The following is a 19,069-nucleotide window of genomic DNA, read 5'->3' as shown; positions in this document are numbered from 1 at the left end:
GGATGTCCCCAGATGTCCCCTCCCTGCACCGGGATGTCCCCAGATGTGCCCTCTTCACCGAGGTGTCCCCTCCTGCACCGGGGTGTCCCCAGATGTCCCTCCCTGCACCGAGGTGTCCCCAGATGTGTCCCCCTGCACCGGGCTGTCCCCAGATGTGCCCCCTTCACCGAGGTGTCCCCCCTGCACCGGGCTGTCCCCAGATGTGCCCCCTGCACCGGGGTGTCCCCAGATGTGCCCCCTTCACCGAGGTGTCCCCCCTTCACCGGGGTGTCCCCAGCTGCCCCCCCCTCGCTGTCCCCCTGCACCGGGGTGTCCCCAGCTGTCCCCCCCTCGCTATCCCTCCCTTCACCGGGGCGTCCCCGCCGCTGCCGCTCCGCCCCGGGCCCGGCGCCTGCGCTGCGCTCCCGGAAGGGCGCGGGGCGGGTTCTGGTTCTGGTTCCGGGCGATGGCGGCGGAGGGGCCGCGCACGGCGCTGGGAGCGGGGCCGAGCTGCGCCGCCGCCCCGCAGGTACCGGGGGGCGCGGGGGGCCGGGGGAGCCGGGGGAGCCGGGCCGGGGCGCTGCTGCAGCTGCTCGGTGTGTGTTGCAGTGAGAGACGCGGCGGAGCGGGTGCGATGAGCAGCCGGCGCTGAGCCAGCGGAGATGGACGCGGAGGCCGTAAGTGACACCCGGACAGTGCCTCTGTCACCTGCCCCGACCGCTGCCCTGGCACCTTCCCCCGGCACCTTCCCCCGACACCTCTCCGCAGCCAGAGAGCTGTCATCTCGCTGCCCCCCAGCTCAGGGGTTCGGTTTAAAATACTCAGCAGGAATTTCAGGTCTGTCAGCACGGAGCAGTGCTCAGGCACAGAGTGCAGAACGAGCTCCAGCAATAAGTCAGTTCTTGGGTGTGTTGTGGGCTGAGCTTTGTCATTGCGGTGTCCTCTTGTCACAGGAGCCTGTGAGTGTCAAATGGGCAGAGCATTTCACCTTTTGGGCCCAGTTCAGAAGTGTCCAGAGAGCTCTAAAGCAGTTGCTATTTCTGAAAACAGCCTCCGAGGCTGTTCCCCATGGCCCAGGGCTGGGACAGGCATTGGATGAACTTGTCCCTTGCTGTCACCCAAGAAACGTTCAGCCTTGTCCCAGAATGGGCCAGGTTGTAAGGGACCACTGGAGGTCTCCTGGTCCAGCCCCTGCTCAAGCAGGACGTCCTAGAGCAGGTTCCTCAGCACCATGTCCAGTGAATGCCTGCAGGGAAGGAGACTCACAGCTGCTCTGCGATATTTAACAGCGCTGCTTGTATTAGAGATGGTGTGAAGGCAGGAGTGTCCCTTGAATGACACTTTATTTTGATGCCATTTTCCTCCTGGGTCCTTGATGTGTTGCTGTTTTCCTCCTTTTGCCAAGTTTTCCTTTGTGAAAATGCCTGCTGGCAGTGAGTGCTTTTACTGAATGCTTTTAGTTTTCAGTCCTGAAGACACTACGCCCACGTTCTAAATGCCCCTGTACCTGTGTGACTGTCACCTGTGTCCAGCTGAACACAGTTCTGTGAAATGGGGACCTCAGATATCACCAGGTTCTCAATTAAAAGTGAAGAGATAAATAGTCAGAGATCAGACTCCTGACAGTTTATGAGAATGGATTCAAGAAGGGCACCGACTTGAGAAATTAATTGTGTGCTGTGGGTTCTTGTAGACCATCCCCATCTGGCAGAACAAGCCCCATGGCTCAGCTCGCAGCGTGGTCAGGATGATCGGCTCCAACCTCCCTCTGAAACCCTGTCCCAGGGCCACCTTCGAGGTGAGTGACCCCTGGGCTTGGGGGTGGCTAGAGGAGCTGGGGCAGGACAAGGCATTGCATCAGATGCTGGTTTGCCCCCAGATATCTGCAGAGTTGTAGCCACTAAAACTGTACCAGTACAGTTCTTTTTTTTTTTTTTAAATAAATTTCTTTTTTTTTAATTCTCTTTTTGTAAAGTGATCACTAACAACTTGAAGGAAATCCCTCCTCAGGCAGTGTCTGAGCTGGAAGAGATGAAATGGTGGAGCTGCTGAGCCAGGGCTTTGTTGTGTGACCTCCAAGGAGCCTCGTGCCCTGTGGGCCTGTTCCCTGAACGCTCACAGGGATTACGGAGTCCCTGACTCACCCTTGGAGTGGCAGAGTGTTGCACGTGGCCTTGGCAGCGCCTGGCCTGGATCAGGTGTCCCCTCCTGCCTCAGACACACAGCAGGAAGGAGCAGGAGCTGACACAGGGAAGCACAGCAGTGCCCAGAACCGAGGGCTTTATTTCCCAGCCCAGAAAACTTAAAACAATTGTGCAAACGGAAGGAAACCTGCTGGAGCTGCTGCTGTGCATCTGCCAGACACAGCTGCCACCGAGGACAGGGGTTCTGACAGCACACCTGGGGCAGCTCCAGGAGAGCAAACACCATGTCCTGAGCAGCGTTTCCTTCTTGCCAGGTTCTGCCAAGTGTCTCAGATCTGTACTTGAATGATGTGCCCCCCGTGCCCACCTTGGCTGACATCGTGTGGATCGCAGCGGATGATGAGGAGACCTACGCCAGGGTCAGGTTGGTTTTTATCTGCTGGTTTCTGTCACAGAGCTCAGGCCAGACACTGCTCAGATGACCACAACTTCCAGTCCTCTCGGGGTCTGATGTGGTGCCTCTTGAAAGAAGTTTTTCCCAAGAGAAGGAGGAAAAAAGTGATAAAGTACCCTGGGAGGAATTCCTGTAGGAAGTGCCAGGAGCCTGTGCCGTGCCATGTGTCACTGGCTGCTCTGTGCAGAGCAGCTCCCTGCTTCGGGGTGTTTCCTGGTCAGGAAGTGGAAGGGTTGAGTTCTCCCAGGACTGAAATGCCCTGTCCAGCCTGGCCTTGGACACTTCAGGGATGAGGCAGCCACAGCTTCCTCTGTTCCTTGTGCTGCAGAGAGCTCGTGCAGCAGCACAGCACATTTGCACCTCTGGTGGTGCACAGAGGCTTCATTTGTTTTGTTGGAGGCTCTGCTGCCCTCAGGGGAGGCCGAGCTTTGTCATGGAGAGGTTTGGGCCTTGTGGCTGACAGGTTTTTGTCCCCAGAAGTGACACTCGCCCGCTGAAGCACAAGTGGAAGCCGAGTCCCTTCACGGTGATCCAGAGAAACGCCTCAGTGCCCAACCTGAGGAAGCAGGAGGAGAAGCTGCTGGCCCTGAAGAAGCCTGGCTTGCCAGCCCTGAGCCGAACCACAGAGCTCCAGGATGAGCTGAGTCACCTCCGGAGCCAGATCGCAAAGATCGTGGCTGCAGAGTCAGGTAGGGTCGTGATGAGCTTTATTTCTGCTGGGGGCTGGTGTTTCCTGCAGGCTCACTCAGGGCTGTTTCCCAGCAGAGCCATGGGGGGATGTTGGCTCTGGGGGCAGCTCAGGGGCTGTGTTTAGTTCTGTTGTGTTGGGGAGAAACCGTCCCACGTGGTTTGCTGTGAGTTCACCAGTCCACCTCTTGTTTTCTCTTCCAGCCTCTGCCCAGATGACACCAGATCTGTTATCTCCAGGAAGCTCAAATGCCTCTTCTCCTGTACATTGTTTTGGACCCTCTTTCCAGTCCACCACGTCCTTTGTGATCAGCGACATCACGGAGGAGGAGGCCGAGCTGGAGAGCCCCGAGCTGCCCTCGGTGTCCGTGCTCTGCTCCGCCGCCTCCGAGAGCTGCCGGCCGGAGCCAAAGGACCCCGACGACGACGACTCCGTGTCCCTTTCCAAGGCCAGCAGCTTTGCTGACATGATGGGAATTCTCAAAGACATTCATAGGATGAAGCAGAGCAAGGACTTGTAAGTGCTTCCTGAACTCTCTTTTTATTTTGTGTCAAATCCCTGCAGAGCCTGGACGTGGCACCGGCTGCTGGTGCTGCTCTGTGTCCTTCATTGCTGGGGGAAAGGCCTGTTCAGAGCAGAACGTGGTCACTCATTCCTGGCTGTTTTCCTTTCTGGGATAGGAAATAGTGGAGAATTTTCATGGGGGAAATACCTCTTTGGAGCAGAACTTGATAACACATTCCTGGTTTGGTTGGTTTTTTTTTTCCCCTGGATAGGAAATAGTGGAGGGGAATTTAAACTGCTTAGCCCAATGTTTGGCTCTTCCAGCTTGTTGACCTGACAGAAAGCTGTGTTTGCCCAGATGCAGACCAGACCTGTGTGTGTTGGCAGCTCTCAGAGTGAAGGAAGTGCTGGTCTTAGCCCACCTCACATTCCCAGGCAGTTGGGAAGCTCAGCAGCTTTTCCAGCATGGAATATACAGGGATTTAACACGTGGAGCTTCTCAGCTTCTGTGGTTCTTCATCTGGCTCAGCTCTGGGCGTGGGCAGGGTGAGTTTGCACTTGTCTCGTGAGGAATTGACAAGTTCTGATCATGAGAACTCCTGAAACTGCTCCATGGACAAGATCCTGCCCAGCTGAGAAAGTTCCTTCTCCAGTGCTGGCTGTGCCACCTGCCTTTCACACGCTCAGATCTCAGTGCTGAAGCTCAGTCTCCACATTTTCCATTCTGTTGTGTGAGATTCCTGGCCAAAAATACCCCGCTGGGTGGTGGCTGTTCACAATTGCTGTGCCTAATTCGGTTTGAAAGGAATCAGATTCTCAGCACTGAAAAAATTAAAGTCAGATGAGAGGAGCACGTTCAGCCTCCACACCCAGAGCATCACGGGGTGTTACACCTCCATCTCCCACAAAATTCACCCCTTTGCTCTGGTTTCCCTGAGGGGAGCTGCCAGATCCCTCTCCTGGGATGCAGGGTGGGCAGAAGGACCCCAGGACCCATCCCCTCGATCCTTGGCTGATTATCCAGGGCTGGGCCGTGCTCCTGCAGGGAATGCTGCAGCACCAAGGCTGGAGCTGAACCATTTCCCCCTCATCAGCTTCTCTGCCTCAGCCTCTCCTGCACAACAGCAGTGGTGTTTTTGGGGTTATTACAGCTTAATTAAAGCTGGCTGAGGAAGTTGCAGGTAGCTGTAAAATTAAGTTAATTACTGATGTTCATTATTTGTTGAGCTTTAATTCCTACTTCTGGTGCAGTTGTGGAGCAGCCCCTGTGCTCCCCCAGCTATATTGGGCAGCACTGGGGAGCCTGAAGAGGGTCAGGTGCTCTTTAAGTGGAGGAAAAAAGGTGCTCAAAGATGCAAAAGATGCTTGAAGAGATAATTACATCCACGCTTCTCTGCTGTTGCTGCTGTGTAGGACTCGCATCTTAAACTCAGCTTTGGTGTTTAAACTCAGCTTTTGTGTTTAAACTCAGCCTTGGAAGCTCCAGGAACGAGTGAGGAACTTGCAGAAATGTGCCTGTTTCAGCAAATGTGAACTGAAGCCTGTTCCAGTGTCTGGTGGAAATAGGCCAGGGGGATTTTTTTTTTGTGTGTCTTTTAGGAATGTTTAAAACTCCCATTGTGTTTTCTGAGCAAGGGAAGACTTCAGCTACGAAAAAAAATAAAGCTCTGAAATTATTATTACAGGTTGCAAACAAAACCATGGTACCTGAGGGAAAAGAAGTGAGGCCTCCTGTAAAATAATCTTCTGAAAGGAGCTGCTTGTGTCAACTTGGTGGAGGAGGCAGATTGCTCTGAGAACAGGAAAACTCGTGTAGTGGAAGGAAATCCACACCAGCCCTGCTTTAAAATGCCTGGAATCACCAATATTGAAATAGGAAAGCAGAAATCCATGGTGCAACAAAATTGAGGAAGAAATAGACACTTCTAGACCTTCCCCCCAAACACTGGGTCCTTTATATGGAGGGGATGTAGGTTGTAAATAATTTATGAAGTTTTGGGTCGATTACTTATTATTAGCACAGTGGAATAAGAATTAGGCAGAGCTTTGAGGGTGAGATTTCCAGGATGCCCCTGGAGCCACAAAACGAGCTCCAGGTGAGTTCCAGGTTTTTCAAGCCAACAGGAAAGGGCTGAATTTTCCCTCTTTTTGTTGTTTTGTGGTGTCTTTCTTGCACCTCCTCCACTCGTGACAGCATCTGATGATAAAAGCTGCAGGAAAACACTTCGAGGCTCCAGGCAGAGCTGTCAGTCAGGAATTCTGGCTCTTGTCTGGACTGAGTGCCAGTGCTTTTGTCCCCCTGCAGGAACCGCCCTTCCATGAAGGAGGAGGACCCGGCCGTGCTCATCGCAGAGGTCCTGAGAAGGAAATTTGCCCTGAAGAATGAAGACCTGGCCCTGAAGGAGAAGTGATGCTGCTGGCACTCAGCTCTGTAAGCAAAAGTGTTTATGCTCCCAAAATCTCCTCCACAGTAGCTGCCTTCTCCTAAGGATTGAGCCTTTCGCCTCTTTTATTAATCAGACATGGTTTGTGCACCGGACACTTAATTAGGAAAGACCCTTCGGGTTTGATGTGTTTTCCATGTGTTGTTCTATTTAAGAAAAACCTTTTTAAGAAGATGGAAGCTCTTTTCCACCTGTGTTTTGCTGTTGGTGATTGATGAGGATCTCCTGGAGTGCTGCTGGATGAAGTTCTTTCTACCTACACTTTTCCTTAGGTTCCAACTGAGCATTAACCTGTGAGGATAGAACCAGTTCCCATTTCCAGTATGGACAGGACAAACCTCCAGCCCTTTGTCCTGAGTACGGTACAGAGCTGCTGAGAATGAGCTCGTGAATGCTTCCAGCTCTCCAGGGCTTTGGGGACTGTTGGATCATGGTGGGAAAAGGCGTTTTTCCCAAAAATCCCGGGAAAAACTTGGGTCTGAGGGATTTTGTGTGCCCTGGGTGTTTCTTATCTCACAGATCAGCCCACAGTTGCATGACAGAATGGCCTTAATTTCTTGGCAGTAATTTAATGTTCCATTACCAGTCCTTGTACCCCAAACCTGTGTTTTATTTAGCCTCCAAAGGTCTATTTATTGACGCACCAATGCAAAGGGCCGAGCACCCCAACCAGACCAGGGAAGGAGGAGCTTGGCCTTGGCTGTGGCTGCAGTTCCTCCTCACTCGGAGAGGTTCCCCTCAGCTCCACGTTCCCTGCAGTTCCCTCATGGCTGTATTTAAAGTTTGATTTTTTTCCTTTATATAAAATGGAGCCTTAATAAGACACCGCTGGTCTGTGGGGTTCTTGATGTGCCCGGGGTCGGGGTGGGACTTTTTTGGGGCAGGCTGGGCTGGGGTGGAATCCCAGCTGCTGCAGCTGAACAGATTCAGGTGCCAGGGGCTTTCTTAATCCACCTTGATTTCCTTGAAAAATTAAATCATCATCCCCACCTTAAAAACAAGAGAGGAGCCTTCTGTGGCAGAGAGAAGGAAGACGTAAGAATTAATCATTTTTATAGGGAGCTCCTCCCCTCCTGGATGCACCCCCAGAGCCCCTGGATGAGGTGATTGTTCCCCCTGTCCCCACAAGGCTCCTCTACACGAGGATTGGGTGGATTTTGGGGCCTGCCTGTGGAGATGGAGCTGGCAGCAGAGTCCCTGCCCTGGGAACGTGGTCCCTGCGCAGCCTGGGCAGGACAGGACAGAGCCCCAGGCTGTGATCCTGACTGAAACACTCAAACCCTTACAAACTCCAGCGTTTTATTTGGATTAGAGCAAAGTTCAGAGAACGGAGAGGTGCGGAGGGCTGCACCAAGGGGTTCACTTCCCCAGTTCTGACCACTTCCTTCACAACAGCTGCACTCTGCTGCTGCCCAGGGCAGGCTGAGCTCACTCACCAGTGTTTAATGACCCTGTTCCCTTCCGAGTCCTGCGTGAACAGGGCCTCCGAGCCCAGCTCCAGCCCCCGGGGCTGGCTCTGCCTCGGGCTGGAGCTGCCCCTGGCCCTGTGAGCAATGACCCTGTTCCCTTGGGAGTCCTGGGAGAAGAGCTCCCTGCAGGACCCCCCCTGGGCCCCCACCGTGTTCTGGCCCCGCTCTTTGAGGGGAGAGGAACAAACCCCTCTGGGAGCAGCCCCTGGGACAGGATTGGTGTTCTCAGTCCCAGCAAAACCCATCCCAGAATTAACTCTGCTCCAGTGCTGTGGTTTCCTGCTCCCTGAGGCCGTTTCTTCAGGAAATAACCAGGATTTGTTCCTGGGAGCGATGATCCCATCGTACTCCGAGCCCTGGGAGAAGCTGCAGCACCAGGAATCCCCCCCAGCCCCACAGGAGGCTTTGCTCTGGCTCTCAGACTCCATTTGGAGCTCTGGGGGTTCCAGAGGTGTTTGCCATGCTCGTGATGTGCTCTGCACCCCCTGCTCGGCTCCAGAGGGCTCTTCCCGGGCTCCCTCCAGCTGTGGCAAGGCCAGGATCTTCACAGGGCAGGCAGCCAGAGGAACCCCTGTGTCCTTACAGTCTTTATTTGGGGTGCAGGGAGTCGGCCTGGAGTTTTCTTTGTCTCTTTCATCTGAAAAACGACAGGGAATTGGTTAAAGCAGCCGCATTTCTCAGGGTTAATCAGCACCCACAGCATCACTGCTCTCCTCTGTGTGTCCCTAAGGACTTGTCACCCAGCACCCCACAATAATCCCGTGCTGCTGCAGAGGCTGCTCTGAACAGCACCCAAAGCTCTGCTCTGGCTCCCATCAGCCCCTCAAGTGAGACATGAGAGCTGCACCTTCAGCTGCTCCTGCCCTCGGCTCCTCTGCCTCCCTCCCTCGGCTTTCCTGCCAGGTCCCCTCTGCATTCCCTTTAAAAGCAGCAGCTCAAAGTTACCAAAAAACCCCACAGAACTCCCCTGTGAAGCTGCCCTGGCCTGATGGAGGCAGCAAGTCCCACACTTGCCTCTGAAACCATTTAATATAAAATCCAAGTTCTCAAAACCAGCCAGCTCCTCCTTCTTGGGCCTTCAAACCTTCACCCTCTGCACCACAAAATGAACTTTCCTGCCCAGCAAAGCTGCCAAGAGATGAGAGATGGGTTTGTACCACCTGAACCTCCTTCCCCCGGGGCCCCAGGTACCTGTGTGGGAGCTGAAGAAGGTGGGGATGGTGGTTTGCTTGGTGCCAGGCTGTGGGAGCAGCACTGGGGTGCGTTTCCTCTCGGGAACTCGGGTGGGTGCTTTGATCTTGGCGCTGGGGGGCTGCAGGAAGAAACAAGTGAAAAATATTAATAAATATAAAACCAGCTCTACCCTTCTTCCATCGCTGTGGCACAGCTCCCACCTCTATTACACAGCATCAGAGCCACTGGGGTTGGAAATCCCAGAATAACTGGGGTTGGAAGGGACCTCTGGAGATGCCCCTTGTCAAGGCAGGGGCACCTGGAGCAGGTGACACAGGGACAGGTCCAGGTGGGTTTGGGATGTCCCCACAGAGGGAGACTCCAGCCCTCTCTGGGCAGCTGTTCCAGGGCTCTGCCCACCCTCATGGAAAGAAGCTTATGTTGAGGTGGAAGCCCTTGTGGTTTAGTTTATGGCCATCGCTCCTCATCCTCTCACTGAACACTCTGGCACCATCCTCTGACACCCCTTGGGGACATTTTCCGGATTGACGGGATCCCCTCTCAGCCTTCCCTTCTCCAGACCGACCAGGCCCAGCTCCCACAGTCTCTCCTCATCAGGGCGATGCTCCAGACCCCGGAGTGAATCCTTCTCGATGGAATACAGGATTCAGTGGAGCGAAATGCTCCAACCCTTCCCCAGGAGCCCGCGGGGGTCCCCCGGGGCTGTGCCGACCCCGCCGCGTCCCCTCCGGCTCCCCCGGGCCGCTCCCGGTGCCCGCCCGGGCCTCACCCGCGCCGGGCCCCGCTTCAGCTCGGCCGTGTCCAGCCACACCCCGCAGGCCTCGGCCGGGGCCGCGCCGCCCCCACGCCGGCGCCTCATCCCGGGGCTCCCGGGGCTGCCCCGTTCCCGGGTCCCGCTCCCGGTTTTTTCCCGTTCCCGGGGCTGTCCCGTTCCCGAGAATTCCCGCTCCCGGTTTTTTCCCGGTCCCGGTTTCCCGCTCGCGCCGGCCCCGCCCCCACCAGGCACCGCGCATGCGCCGCCGGCAGGGATGGACCAATGGGAGCCGAGGGGCGGGGCCATAGGCGGGGTGAAGCCACGCCCACACGGGCCCTGCCCTATATAAGAGGCGGCGGCGCCGCGGCCGCCTCAGAGCAGCGGGAGCGGCCCTAGGCGGGAGCGGCGGCAGCGGAGGAGCAGCGGCCGCTGAGCTTTGGCAGGAGAGGCCGGGACACAGCGGCTGCGGCAGGCCCGGCCGTGTCCTGCCCCGCGTTTGCCCTCTGTACCCACATCGGGGCGGAAGCAACACCTGTTCCCAGCCCTGACCCAGCGCTGGGGGCTCCGGCCTGCTCCTGGGGCTCCTCCATCGCATCAACCCCTCCTCTCCCCATGCTGTGCCCATCCTGCTCCCACAGGGTAAAGCACAGGGCCCTGCCACTGCATGGACAGCTCTGAAAAACACCCTCAGCCCTATAAGAGGAGCCTGAAATGATAATAAATTAATTTGTCACCTTAGTGGTTCAGACCTCACCTTGGTTTGTTTCCATGGGTTAGATTCTAACAGCGGCCAGATGGCCTCTCCTTACCTCATGCTGGGAGACCTGGCAGCTTCCCAGAGCCTTCCCCAGCCCATCAGGGCACATAAAACACTTTGTTCCAACTGTTTATTCAGAGGTGGACTGAACCCGTGTACCATTCTATGAGCAAGCTGGAACTTATGCTGGATTTAAAAAGCATAAAAAGCATCTCTTACTTTCATTCCCTATAGAAAGCACTTGCTGAGTAACAGCTCATGAAGCAGCATCTCGAGGCTTGGGGCTGGATTTGGGCTGAGCTCACTTCTTCTTTACTCTTCTTTCTTCAACTTCTCCTTCACCCTCCGGGCCATGTAGGCGGCTGTGAGGACAGAGCAGGTGACAGTGAAGAGGAACAGGGCAGAGAAGTCGTGAGCCAGGTCCCCCTGGAGGGAGGAATAGATCTCCCTCCTGGACTCGTAGTCCAGCACCACGGCCTCGATCTGCGCCAGCGTGCAGAGCACCAGGAACACGTGGAAGATCTGGTGGCTCTGCCCGAAGAAGTGGCACTTCCCGGGGAACCACTTCTCAGGGTAGGGATGGGAGAAGAAAAAGGCCCCGATGAGGAAGAAGAGCACCTGGCACTTGTGGTAGAGCAGGGCCAGGTCCGGCCGCGCCGAGGTGCAGATGCGATGGACCACGGGGCTGATGTCCAGCAGGTAGGCCAGGCCCGAGGGCAGCTCCTGGCACAGCCGGCCGGGCAGCGGGCAGGACGGGTGGAAGCGGAACTTGGCGTAGCAGCAGCCGGCGCAGGACAGCCAGGCCAGCGCCGCCGCCGCCGGCAGGAAAAAGCCGCGGACGCGCTGGTGCCAGCTGGGCTCGATGACGTAGTAGAAGTGGCCCAGGGCGCTGCCGTACTGGTAAACGGCCACCCCCACGTAGTCCATGAAGAAGAAGCTGTAGTGCCAGAACTCGGACTTGGCCTGCAGCAGGTGGGCGAGGCTGCTGAACGTCAGGTAGGTGATGGAGGCAGCCAGGATGATGAGCAGGGGCCGTGCGTGCTCGTCCTGCCCGAAGTCCACGTGCTGCCAGAGGCGCTGGAAGCGCAGCAGCAGGACCAGGGCGGCCACCAGGTGTGACCAGACGTTGATGGCCTCGTTGTGCTGCTGGAAGAGCGTGGAGAAGTAGTAGCGCCAGGTCTGGCGCACGGGCCGGTAGCCGCCGTGGATGTAGGGCTTCCAGAACACCGGCGGCACCTCGGAGCTGCTGAGCGTGGCCGGGGCCAGCGGGCCCAGCACCTGCGGGAGCTGCTTCACGTTGATGAAGAGCCGGCTGAGCTTCTCAGTCACCACCGTTGCCATGATGAGGCCAAAGTCCGGGTCCTCGCCGTGCAAAATTACCTTTGGGAAGGAAAGAAAGTTTTGCTGTGGGGTTTAGTAGGGATTTAAACATAAAAATCGACCAGCAGGGGCTGTTCAAATGCTTGGCCTGGTGTTTTGCCCCCTAGAATCCCCCACAACAGTGGCAGAAAGGAGGCTGAAGGGAGATTTAAGAAGCCCTGAGGCGCCTCTGCTGCACAGACTGCGTGGAGGAGCCCAGAGGACATGAGTATGGGGTTAAATGACACAATAATGAACACACCAGGACACAGCAGTGCCTGGCTCACCCCCCTTCCCTGTAGTTTGGGAACTGCTAAACAAACCAAGCATCTCAAACAAACCTCCCACTCCAGATTTCCCCTCCTGTAAACTGTTTGCAGGGTTTGTCCTTACAAATACCAACAAGCCATGTTCCCACAAGCATCAGGGTGACCTGCTCTGCCTCACGAGGGGCATCTGAGAACAGAAATAACCAACACCACTAACAGGGGCTGCAACTCCTGCATTTGGAGTTTTACCTCCTTTTTTCAGCTCCTGATTTTCCAAGCAGCTTCCCACAAAAACAACGTGGCCCGAGTGAGTTCATCCTGTTGCACTACTGAGGTCCAGCAGCGTCATCTTTGTGAGCAGGAATTTCCATATTTACATTTTGGAAGCTGCTCTCCTTACCCAGATAAAGGCAGCCCTGCCAGCTTGTTCAGCCTTTTCCTAAGAACTTCTTGAACAGAACATGCCCAAAATGAGATTCTCCCCCCCATGTTACCTGCTCTTGCTCAGACAAGTCCTGAAGAAAACCTGATTCACTTCCACCTCCAGTGCTAATTTATGCCTCAAGCCCTTGCAAGTGCCATCATTTCAGGGACAGGAAAAGTTCTTCAAAGTTCGGGAACAGGAGGAGGTGGGGATGGGACTGTTTTGTTTTTAAAAGCTCTCTAATTTCCTCATCAAAAACAGGCTGTAACTCATTCCTGCCTGGATCTGAGGGGCACAGATGCACAAAAATCCAGGCTCTTTGCTGCTCGATCTCCCTCCCCACTGCCCTTTGCCCACCTCGCCTGATTAGAGGCCCCACATCTCAAACAGCCCCCCCGGCTGGGGCAGCGCCTCACAAAGGGTGATCCCAACCTTCCCTTGGCCTCCCAAACCCTCCCGAAAAGCTGCGACTTTCTTGGGCTGCCAGGGAAAAATTCACCCCCTGAACCTCTTCCGGACTCACAGCTCCCGCTCTGAACCGAAACAGCCCCGAGTGCTGCCACAGACAGAGGGCAAAAGCAGAACCTCCCAAGTTCAGCTGTTTTGACCTAAATTCCACGGGCAGTTCGGAAGCAAACACTGCCCGGAGAACTTGCCTTGGTGCCAGGGCTGCCGCTGCCCTCGAGGACGCCCAGGTGCAGGGGAGGGGGCTCAGCTCCGGCCGTGTCCGACCCCGTTCCGGCTCCCAGAAGAGAAATTCCAGCGGGAAAGGCGGCCCTGGCTCTGCTCGGGGAGATGCCGTGTCAGGAGCAGCGGGGAGCAGCCAAGCACGAGGCAGGAAAAGGAGCAGTGTTTACTTCAGCTCCTCCAAAACTTGTCGGAGCAGGACTTAATTTGCCGAGCTCTTCCCAACTACCGAGCCTTGAGCAACGCTCCGTTATGAAGGGAGCACATCCTGGAAATCCTTCAGCTGCCTCGTACTCCAAAAAACACCCTCCGCCTCCCCACGAGCTGTCGATAACGCTGCCTCAAACGCCTGGCGTTTCCTCCGGAGCGCTTCCTTTCCCCAGCAGCATCCACCCCTCCCGCTGAATTTTTCTGTGATGATAAAGACTCGCCCCCGGCTGTTTACATCCCTGTTTGCTCCCGCCACACAGCGGCACCCAGCCTCCCAAAGCACAGAGAGCTTTCATTTTCAAATCACCACGGGTTTCCTCCAGCCCGGGGATCAGCCCCTGACCCACCTGAGCCCCCGCAGAGCCGCAGCTCCAGCCCTGCCAAACCCGGGCAGCCCAGGATCGTTCTCCCTCCCCGGGGATGCTTCCCCCCGCGGGGCGCGGGTGGGGATGAGGATGAGGATGAGCAGGGCTTTGGGCCCCTTCCCCTCGCGGTGCCCCCCGGGACCCCCAGCCCCGCCCCGGCACCTGCAGAGCGGACCGGACCCGTCCGGCCTCAGCCGCCGCCGCCGCCGGGCCCGCCCCGCCCCGGCCCCGCCGCTGCCTCCGCCCGCTGCTCCGAGCCGCTGCCCCTCCCTTCGCAACCCCGACACGGCTCCACATCCCTCCCTCCCTCCCTTCCTCCACAGGTGGCAGAAGCTGTGGAGCTTTTTTTTTTTTTTTGGTCCTTTTTTATTTTTAAGGAATCTACTCCCAGCCCAGCCTTCCCCAGAGGGCCCCTGAGTTCCGTTTTCCTGCCCTGAGCATCCCCCTCCCTTGCCCCACTCTCAGGTCATTGCTGTCCTCTCCCTCCTCGCACCCCCCCGTCTCCCTCCCCCCCCCCCAAAATTCCCCCCCGGGAGCACTCAGAGACCCCAGACCCGGCTGCAGAGCCCCAGCTCAGCACAAGCACGGCAGATACGCGAAGCAGAAGGAAGAGGAGGGAACAGAAGGCCCCGTGCCGAGCTCTGACAGCTCTGGCAAGTTCAAACCTCACATTTAGCATCACTTTGGGCTCCAACGCCATTTAGGGTTTGGCAGTGCTGCCATTCTCCTCCCCCACATTTGGAGAGAGGAGAAAAAACCCCACATGGCATTTGGGACACTATTTCCTCAGCAGGTGACTACATTAAAATGAAGATCTGCGGGTTTGATTGCTGATTGTGCCTCATTTTGTACTCGGGAGCTGCTCCAGGGCTCCCTCCAGCCTCCATCGCGCCCTGCCGGGTGTTCAGCCTCTCTCCTGGGTGCACTCGCACGCCTGGGCTCAAAGTTCAGCTCTGTTTTCCTGCGCCCACCCCGCCGGCCGGACCCTGACCCCATCCCCACGGCCTCAGCTTACACAATGCCGGACAGTGTCGGGACGAGCCGCCCCAAGCCCCAGAGCCGCCGCCTCCCTCCCCAGCAGGGAGCAGTACAGACTCTCTCTTACCTCGAGCCGCAGAGATCCAAACGCTCCTGGCAATCCCTCCGGGAACAGAGCCGCTGCAGCATTCCCGGCCATCGAGGAGGGCTGTGCCCCACTGCTCCTCTCGCGGATCAGCTCCGGGGTAAGAACAGCTCCGAAGGGCCCGGTGGGACACGGGAAAAGCTTCCCGAACTGAAGCTCCATCTCCATCACAGCCCACACGACAGTCAAGTGGTCCAGGACTCCGTGAGTCCCTTAAAAAACCAATTCCCTACAGATTTTCCATCCTCAGGTGTCACCTGGGCAGCACCATCTGCTCGGGGTATGGAGCTAAACTGAAAACAAAGCCGGGAGCCAAGCCAGGGTCGAGGACAGAGGAAGGACTGAGCAAGTGTCCCTGAGACCAGCAGCACCAGTGCCACCTCCACAGGGCTGGGACAGCCCAGGAGCTCCAAGGTGTTTTTTTGGGGAGGTTTGAGGTGCCTGTTCACAGCCCCAGTGCAGCCCAAGTACCCGTGGGTGGCCTTAGGGGAAGGGTTTGGGGTGCAACACAGCAATTTTTCCCCCAATCATCTTTCCTCAGAGCACGAGTACAGCCCCTCCCCTTTCTCACAGACCGGGCTGTGGCAGGTGCTGTGCTCTGCCCGGGGAAAACAGCGTGACACCAAGACAGAAATGATCCCTCGCCCCAGGAGCCTTTCCCTCGGGGCTGCCCGACCCTCCCAGCACAGAGCAGGTTTCTGCCGTGCCCCACAAGGGCAGGCTCCCCTCCGTCTTGTGGGAACAAGGGCCGTTTGTTGGGGTGTCCCGGCGCGGGGAGGTGGCTCGGGGCCCTCAGAACACAAACACCCAACAGCTGACAAGGGCTGAGGTGTCACACAAAGCTCTGATTGTCACAGCCGGACAATGCCAGGCTCTGGGGCACAGCAGCCGAGCCCAGGGCAGCAGGGAGCCACTCCAGACCTTTCCATCCACCCAGCCCTCGGCTCCTGAGGAAGGACCTCGGGATAACAGCACTGTGCAGCTTTATTGAGTCACTCGGTTACAGCAGTATTTTAGCAGACTGGGACAGTCAGAGATTTTTGTTTGAAGTGTAACAGATATTCAGCATGGAACGGTTACTACAGATTCCTTGCACAAAGGTCTTACAGAGCTGATACAGTACCCGCCATCAACCCAGGAGCGAGGGCACTGGCGTAGAAAAGGATGCAACAAGAAGAAAAAGCTACACTGGAAAAGACAACACTTTAGAAAAGTGACACATGGAAGGTCTCCCCTCTAGCCCCCAAAGCAAGTGTACAGTTTGAATCTAATTTTACAGTTCTACATCAGTTTCTAAGAAACTTAAAAACCAAATATATAACCGAACCAAAACCAAAGATAAAACCACTGGCCAGTACAGTCTTTGGATATTTGGAGGAGGGGGAGAGTCAGTTTCCAGAACGGAGTCAGTCGGTCTCGGCCTCACCGGGGTCTTTCCCTTCTTTGTTCTTTCGAACCTCTTCCACATGCTTGTCCTGAAAAACAGCAGCAGGAAGCTGTGAGATCCTGGGAAAGGCTTCCCACACCACTGGGGGACACCGAGTGGGTACAGGGTGCAGCTTTAGGGGAGAAGCTGCTCCAACTCCATCCCTCCCTCTCATAAAGAGCTGGAATTCTGCAAACCCTTTTGCAGATTTCATATCCAGACCACACCACCAACAGCTCTCCCACCTGTTCACGGTACCCTCCTCACTTGGGTGTTTTTTGGGGGGGGTTTACCCACTTTTCCCAGCAGGGAGCATGGACAGCTCCCTCTCCCAGGGCTCCACACCCACCTTCTCCCGCAAGCGCTCCAGCTTGGCAGCCATTTGTGCCTCACGGTTCTCTTTGTTGGCTTCCATTTTGTGGGTCAGCTTCTCCTCTGCCATTTTGCTGAAGTTGTTGTTCTCCTCGATGGCTTTCTGCAGCACCTCCTTCTCATGCTCCCGCTTCTCTGCCAGCTGCTTCAGCACTTCTGCCTCGTGGGACTGACAAGACACAGGGCGGGCTCTGAGGGCAGGGCACCCACAGGGGCCACAGGAGCTGCCCCAGCCGCTCAGAGGATTTTCTGCTGTTTGGCTGCAAACAGGAGCCCGGTGCTGCAGGACACAGCTCCCAGGGCTTCCCCCACCCACCCACAGAACCTGCAAAGCTCAGTTTCTGTCATTACTTGCAGATTTTGTTAAATGGGATCTTTCTGGAGAGAGAACATGGATTTGATGTTAACGTTGACGGAACTTTCCTTGAAGACTCTCCCTTCTCAGAGTGGTGAATCATTGGGATTCAGGTCAGGCTGACTTCAATCAAAGCCTCGCCACCCTCAAGGGCTCCAGGCTGCACCCCCAGCCACATCTTTCATCACTCAGACAATTTATTCCCAAACTTCTCATTACAGATTCACTGCTGCGTTTTCTAGGAGAAAATTAATCTGTTCTGGTGTTAATAGACAAGAAAAACAGCTTCTTCCTGAAAGAGCTGCTCCTCTCAGCTACGTTTCCTCCCAGTTTTCCTTCAAAATCAGTTTGGAATCAAAGCCATGGTTCTGCAGACTGTATTAAAGGTTCCTAAGAGCCCCAGGGATTCCATTAACAAGTTCCACTAATATTCCACTTGACATTAAAAAAAACCCCACTTATCCCAAGCAACAAATAAAAAAAGAGCCCCAAACCCTCCAAAACTGGCAGAGCAGAGCTCACTTCAGCTGCTCCAGATCTACCTTGCGTCTCTCCTCTGCTGCTTCCAGCTTCTTCTGGATCTCTTCCAATGACACATCCTTCTTCTTTGGGGGAGACAGAGGGAATTCTGCCACAGCCTCTTTCGAGGGGGGGCTGAGGATCAGCTCAAAGGCCTGCCCAGAGGCTCGCTTCTCCAGCTCCTTCACTTGGATATCTGGGAATGGGGGGAAAAAAGCCAGAAAAACAGCATTTTATGCAGGAACTGGCTCAGGTGACACTAGAAACAGCCTTCCAAAATTCAGCACCACGAAGCTCCCTGAGGGAGGGCATCCAGGACAGGAGTTTTGTTTCCAGCACAGCAATACTGCTCAAAAACGGGGCAATTTTCTTTGCAATCCTTCCTCAATCCTGCATCACCCAAGCACCTGATGTTTTATTTTAGCCTTCAACATCCCAAGCCACGAAAACAAGTTCTTTAGCTCAAATCAAAAAATCATTCCCTATCCAGTGACAAACCTGAGGACGAATTTCCAGGCGTTTACCTGGAACCCGAGAGAGCCAAGAACTAAAAAAAATCCAATTTTTAGAGAAATCTGCAGGCAGGGCTTTCTCTCCCAAGCCTGCACCAGGCTCGTCAGCCCTGCACGGTGTCAGCTGCACCCGCGTGGTCCCTGAGATGCCTCAGTGACAGCCAGCTCTGCCGGGGGAGCAGATGGCTGCAGGGAGCTGAAGCCCATCTGCTGCCAGACTCCTCTTTTGGGGTGTTTTCACAACCACCCAGCTTCAACAGCCTCACCCAAGATGGGAGAAAAAGCCTGGTGGTGGCAGCTTATTTCACTAGATTCGGGTTTTAAGTTATTCCCGAGGAAATTAAGAGGCAAAAAAAAAAAAAAAAACGACAAGAGCATTTAGCACGTAATTCTACCTACCAGAAGTAGCCATGGCCAAGAAAATAAGAGTCCAGAAGCCAACCCTGGGAGAAGGTCAGTCGGGTGGTTTCCTAGATAACAAAGAGATGTGCTTTTCAACAGCCAGCACAGGGATCCTGCTCCTTCTAATAAAAACTGCTAAACATAATTAGAGCTGCTGAACAAAAGGCAGTCAAGGTAGGTCACTGCAGTCAATGATTCCAGGCATTTTGTGGGGCTGACAGACAGTACTGGGAATACTGGGGAGGTTATGGAATTACTGGTGTTGCAGGATCTGTATGATATCCAAGCATCTTCAATCTGTTTTACTCCACCGTAATTAAGACACTCAAACAAAGACCCACGTTTTACCATGGCGCTGTGGGGATTTCACTGCTCTCACACACAGATAAGAGCTCTCCGAATTTAAAAATGACGCACTACAGGACAGCACAGCCAGGATACCTGCTACTCCCTAAGGATCTGAAATGTGCGCAAGCGAGCTCATTTAAAATTCGCTTTTAATTGCGCAGCTCAAGTCAGATGCTTCACACCGCGGCAGACAGCGAGGGCGCACACCGCCCAGGACACCTTGCGAAAACGGAGGCGCCGTAAAAAACCGCCACAAAACGGTCCAGCAACCGTCAAAAAAGAAAAGAAAAAACCGGTTTTTGGCGACGGGG

General features: G+C 55.4%; 3 protein-coding genes across 14 annotated transcripts in view; 1 reads left to right on the top strand and 2 right to left on the bottom strand.

The window, feature by feature from the left end:
- The first annotated feature begins 398 nt into the window (after window positions 1-398).
- Window positions 399-7,036, top strand: MTFR1L (mitochondrial fission regulator 1 like). Of its 3 annotated transcripts, XM_042015469.1 has the most exons (8): window positions 399-508; window positions 589-656; window positions 1,673-1,777; window positions 2,438-2,547; window positions 3,055-3,266; window positions 3,469-3,781; window positions 6,075-6,200; window positions 6,486-7,036. In XM_042015469.1, the coding sequence occupies exons 2-7, from the start codon at window positions 642-644 to the stop codon at window positions 6,178-6,180; spliced, it is 861 nt and encodes a 286-aa protein (XP_041871403.1). In that variant the 5' UTR covers window positions 399-508; window positions 589-641; the 3' UTR covers window positions 6,181-6,200; window positions 6,486-7,036. The 3 variants fall into 3 exon arrangements, with proteins under 3 accessions (XP_041871403.1, XP_041871402.1, XP_041871404.1); XM_042015468.1 differs by having other exon boundaries at window positions 6,075-7,036; XM_042015470.1 differs by lacking the exon at window positions 589-656 and having other exon boundaries at window positions 431-508; window positions 6,075-7,036.
- A 459-nt stretch (window positions 7,037-7,495) lies between these two features.
- Window positions 7,496-15,256, bottom strand: PAQR7 (progestin and adipoQ receptor family member 7). Of its 9 annotated transcripts, XR_006013981.1 has the most exons (5): window positions 14,807-15,256; window positions 13,096-13,222; window positions 10,607-11,767; window positions 8,874-8,994; window positions 7,496-8,319 (listed from the first exon to the last, which is right to left on the bottom strand). XR_006013981.1 is itself a non-coding variant. In XM_042015460.1 (3 exons), exons 1-3 carry the CDS (start codon window positions 9,934-9,936, stop codon window positions 7,646-7,648), a joined length of 1,086 nt encoding a protein of 361 aa, XP_041871394.1. In that variant the 5' UTR covers window positions 9,937-10,422; the 3' UTR covers window positions 7,496-7,645. The 9 variants fall into 9 exon arrangements, 8 of the variants coding, with proteins under 8 accessions (XP_041871394.1, XP_041871393.1, XP_041871395.1 ...); XM_042015460.1 differs by lacking the exons at window positions 10,607-11,767; window positions 13,096-13,222; window positions 14,807-15,256 and adding an exon at window positions 9,646-10,422; XM_042015459.1 differs by lacking the exons at window positions 7,496-8,319; window positions 8,874-8,994 and having other exon boundaries at window positions 10,503-11,767.
- A 534-nt stretch (window positions 15,257-15,790) lies between these two features.
- Window positions 15,791-19,069, bottom strand: part of STMN1 (stathmin 1) — a 10,248-nt gene continuing 6,969 nt past the window's right edge. For both annotated transcript variants that reach the window (XM_042015472.1, XM_042015471.1), the window contains exons 2-5: window positions 18,408-18,478; window positions 17,520-17,692; window positions 16,600-16,791; window positions 15,791-16,299 (exon numbers count right to left, since the gene is read on the bottom strand). In XM_042015472.1, coding sequence (XP_041871406.1) covers window positions 16,231-16,299; window positions 16,600-16,791; window positions 17,520-17,692; window positions 18,408-18,420 — 447 coding nt within the window. In that variant the 5' untranslated portion in view covers window positions 18,421-18,478 and the 3' untranslated portion in view covers window positions 15,791-16,230. The remainder of the gene's footprint in view (window positions 16,300-16,599; window positions 16,792-17,519; window positions 17,693-18,407; window positions 18,479-19,069) is intronic.

Source organism: Corvus kubaryi, unplaced genomic scaffold (assembly GCF_017639235.1).
Source record: "Corvus kubaryi isolate FWS band 111438036 unplaced genomic scaffold, C.kubaryi_AGA036_p1.0 split3-37304, whole genome shotgun sequence".
NCBI classification, from domain to species: domain Eukaryota; kingdom Metazoa; phylum Chordata; class Aves; order Passeriformes; family Corvidae; genus Corvus; species Corvus kubaryi.
Note: the sequence above shows the minus strand (reverse complement) of the source record. Positions and strands in the feature narration are given on the sequence as shown.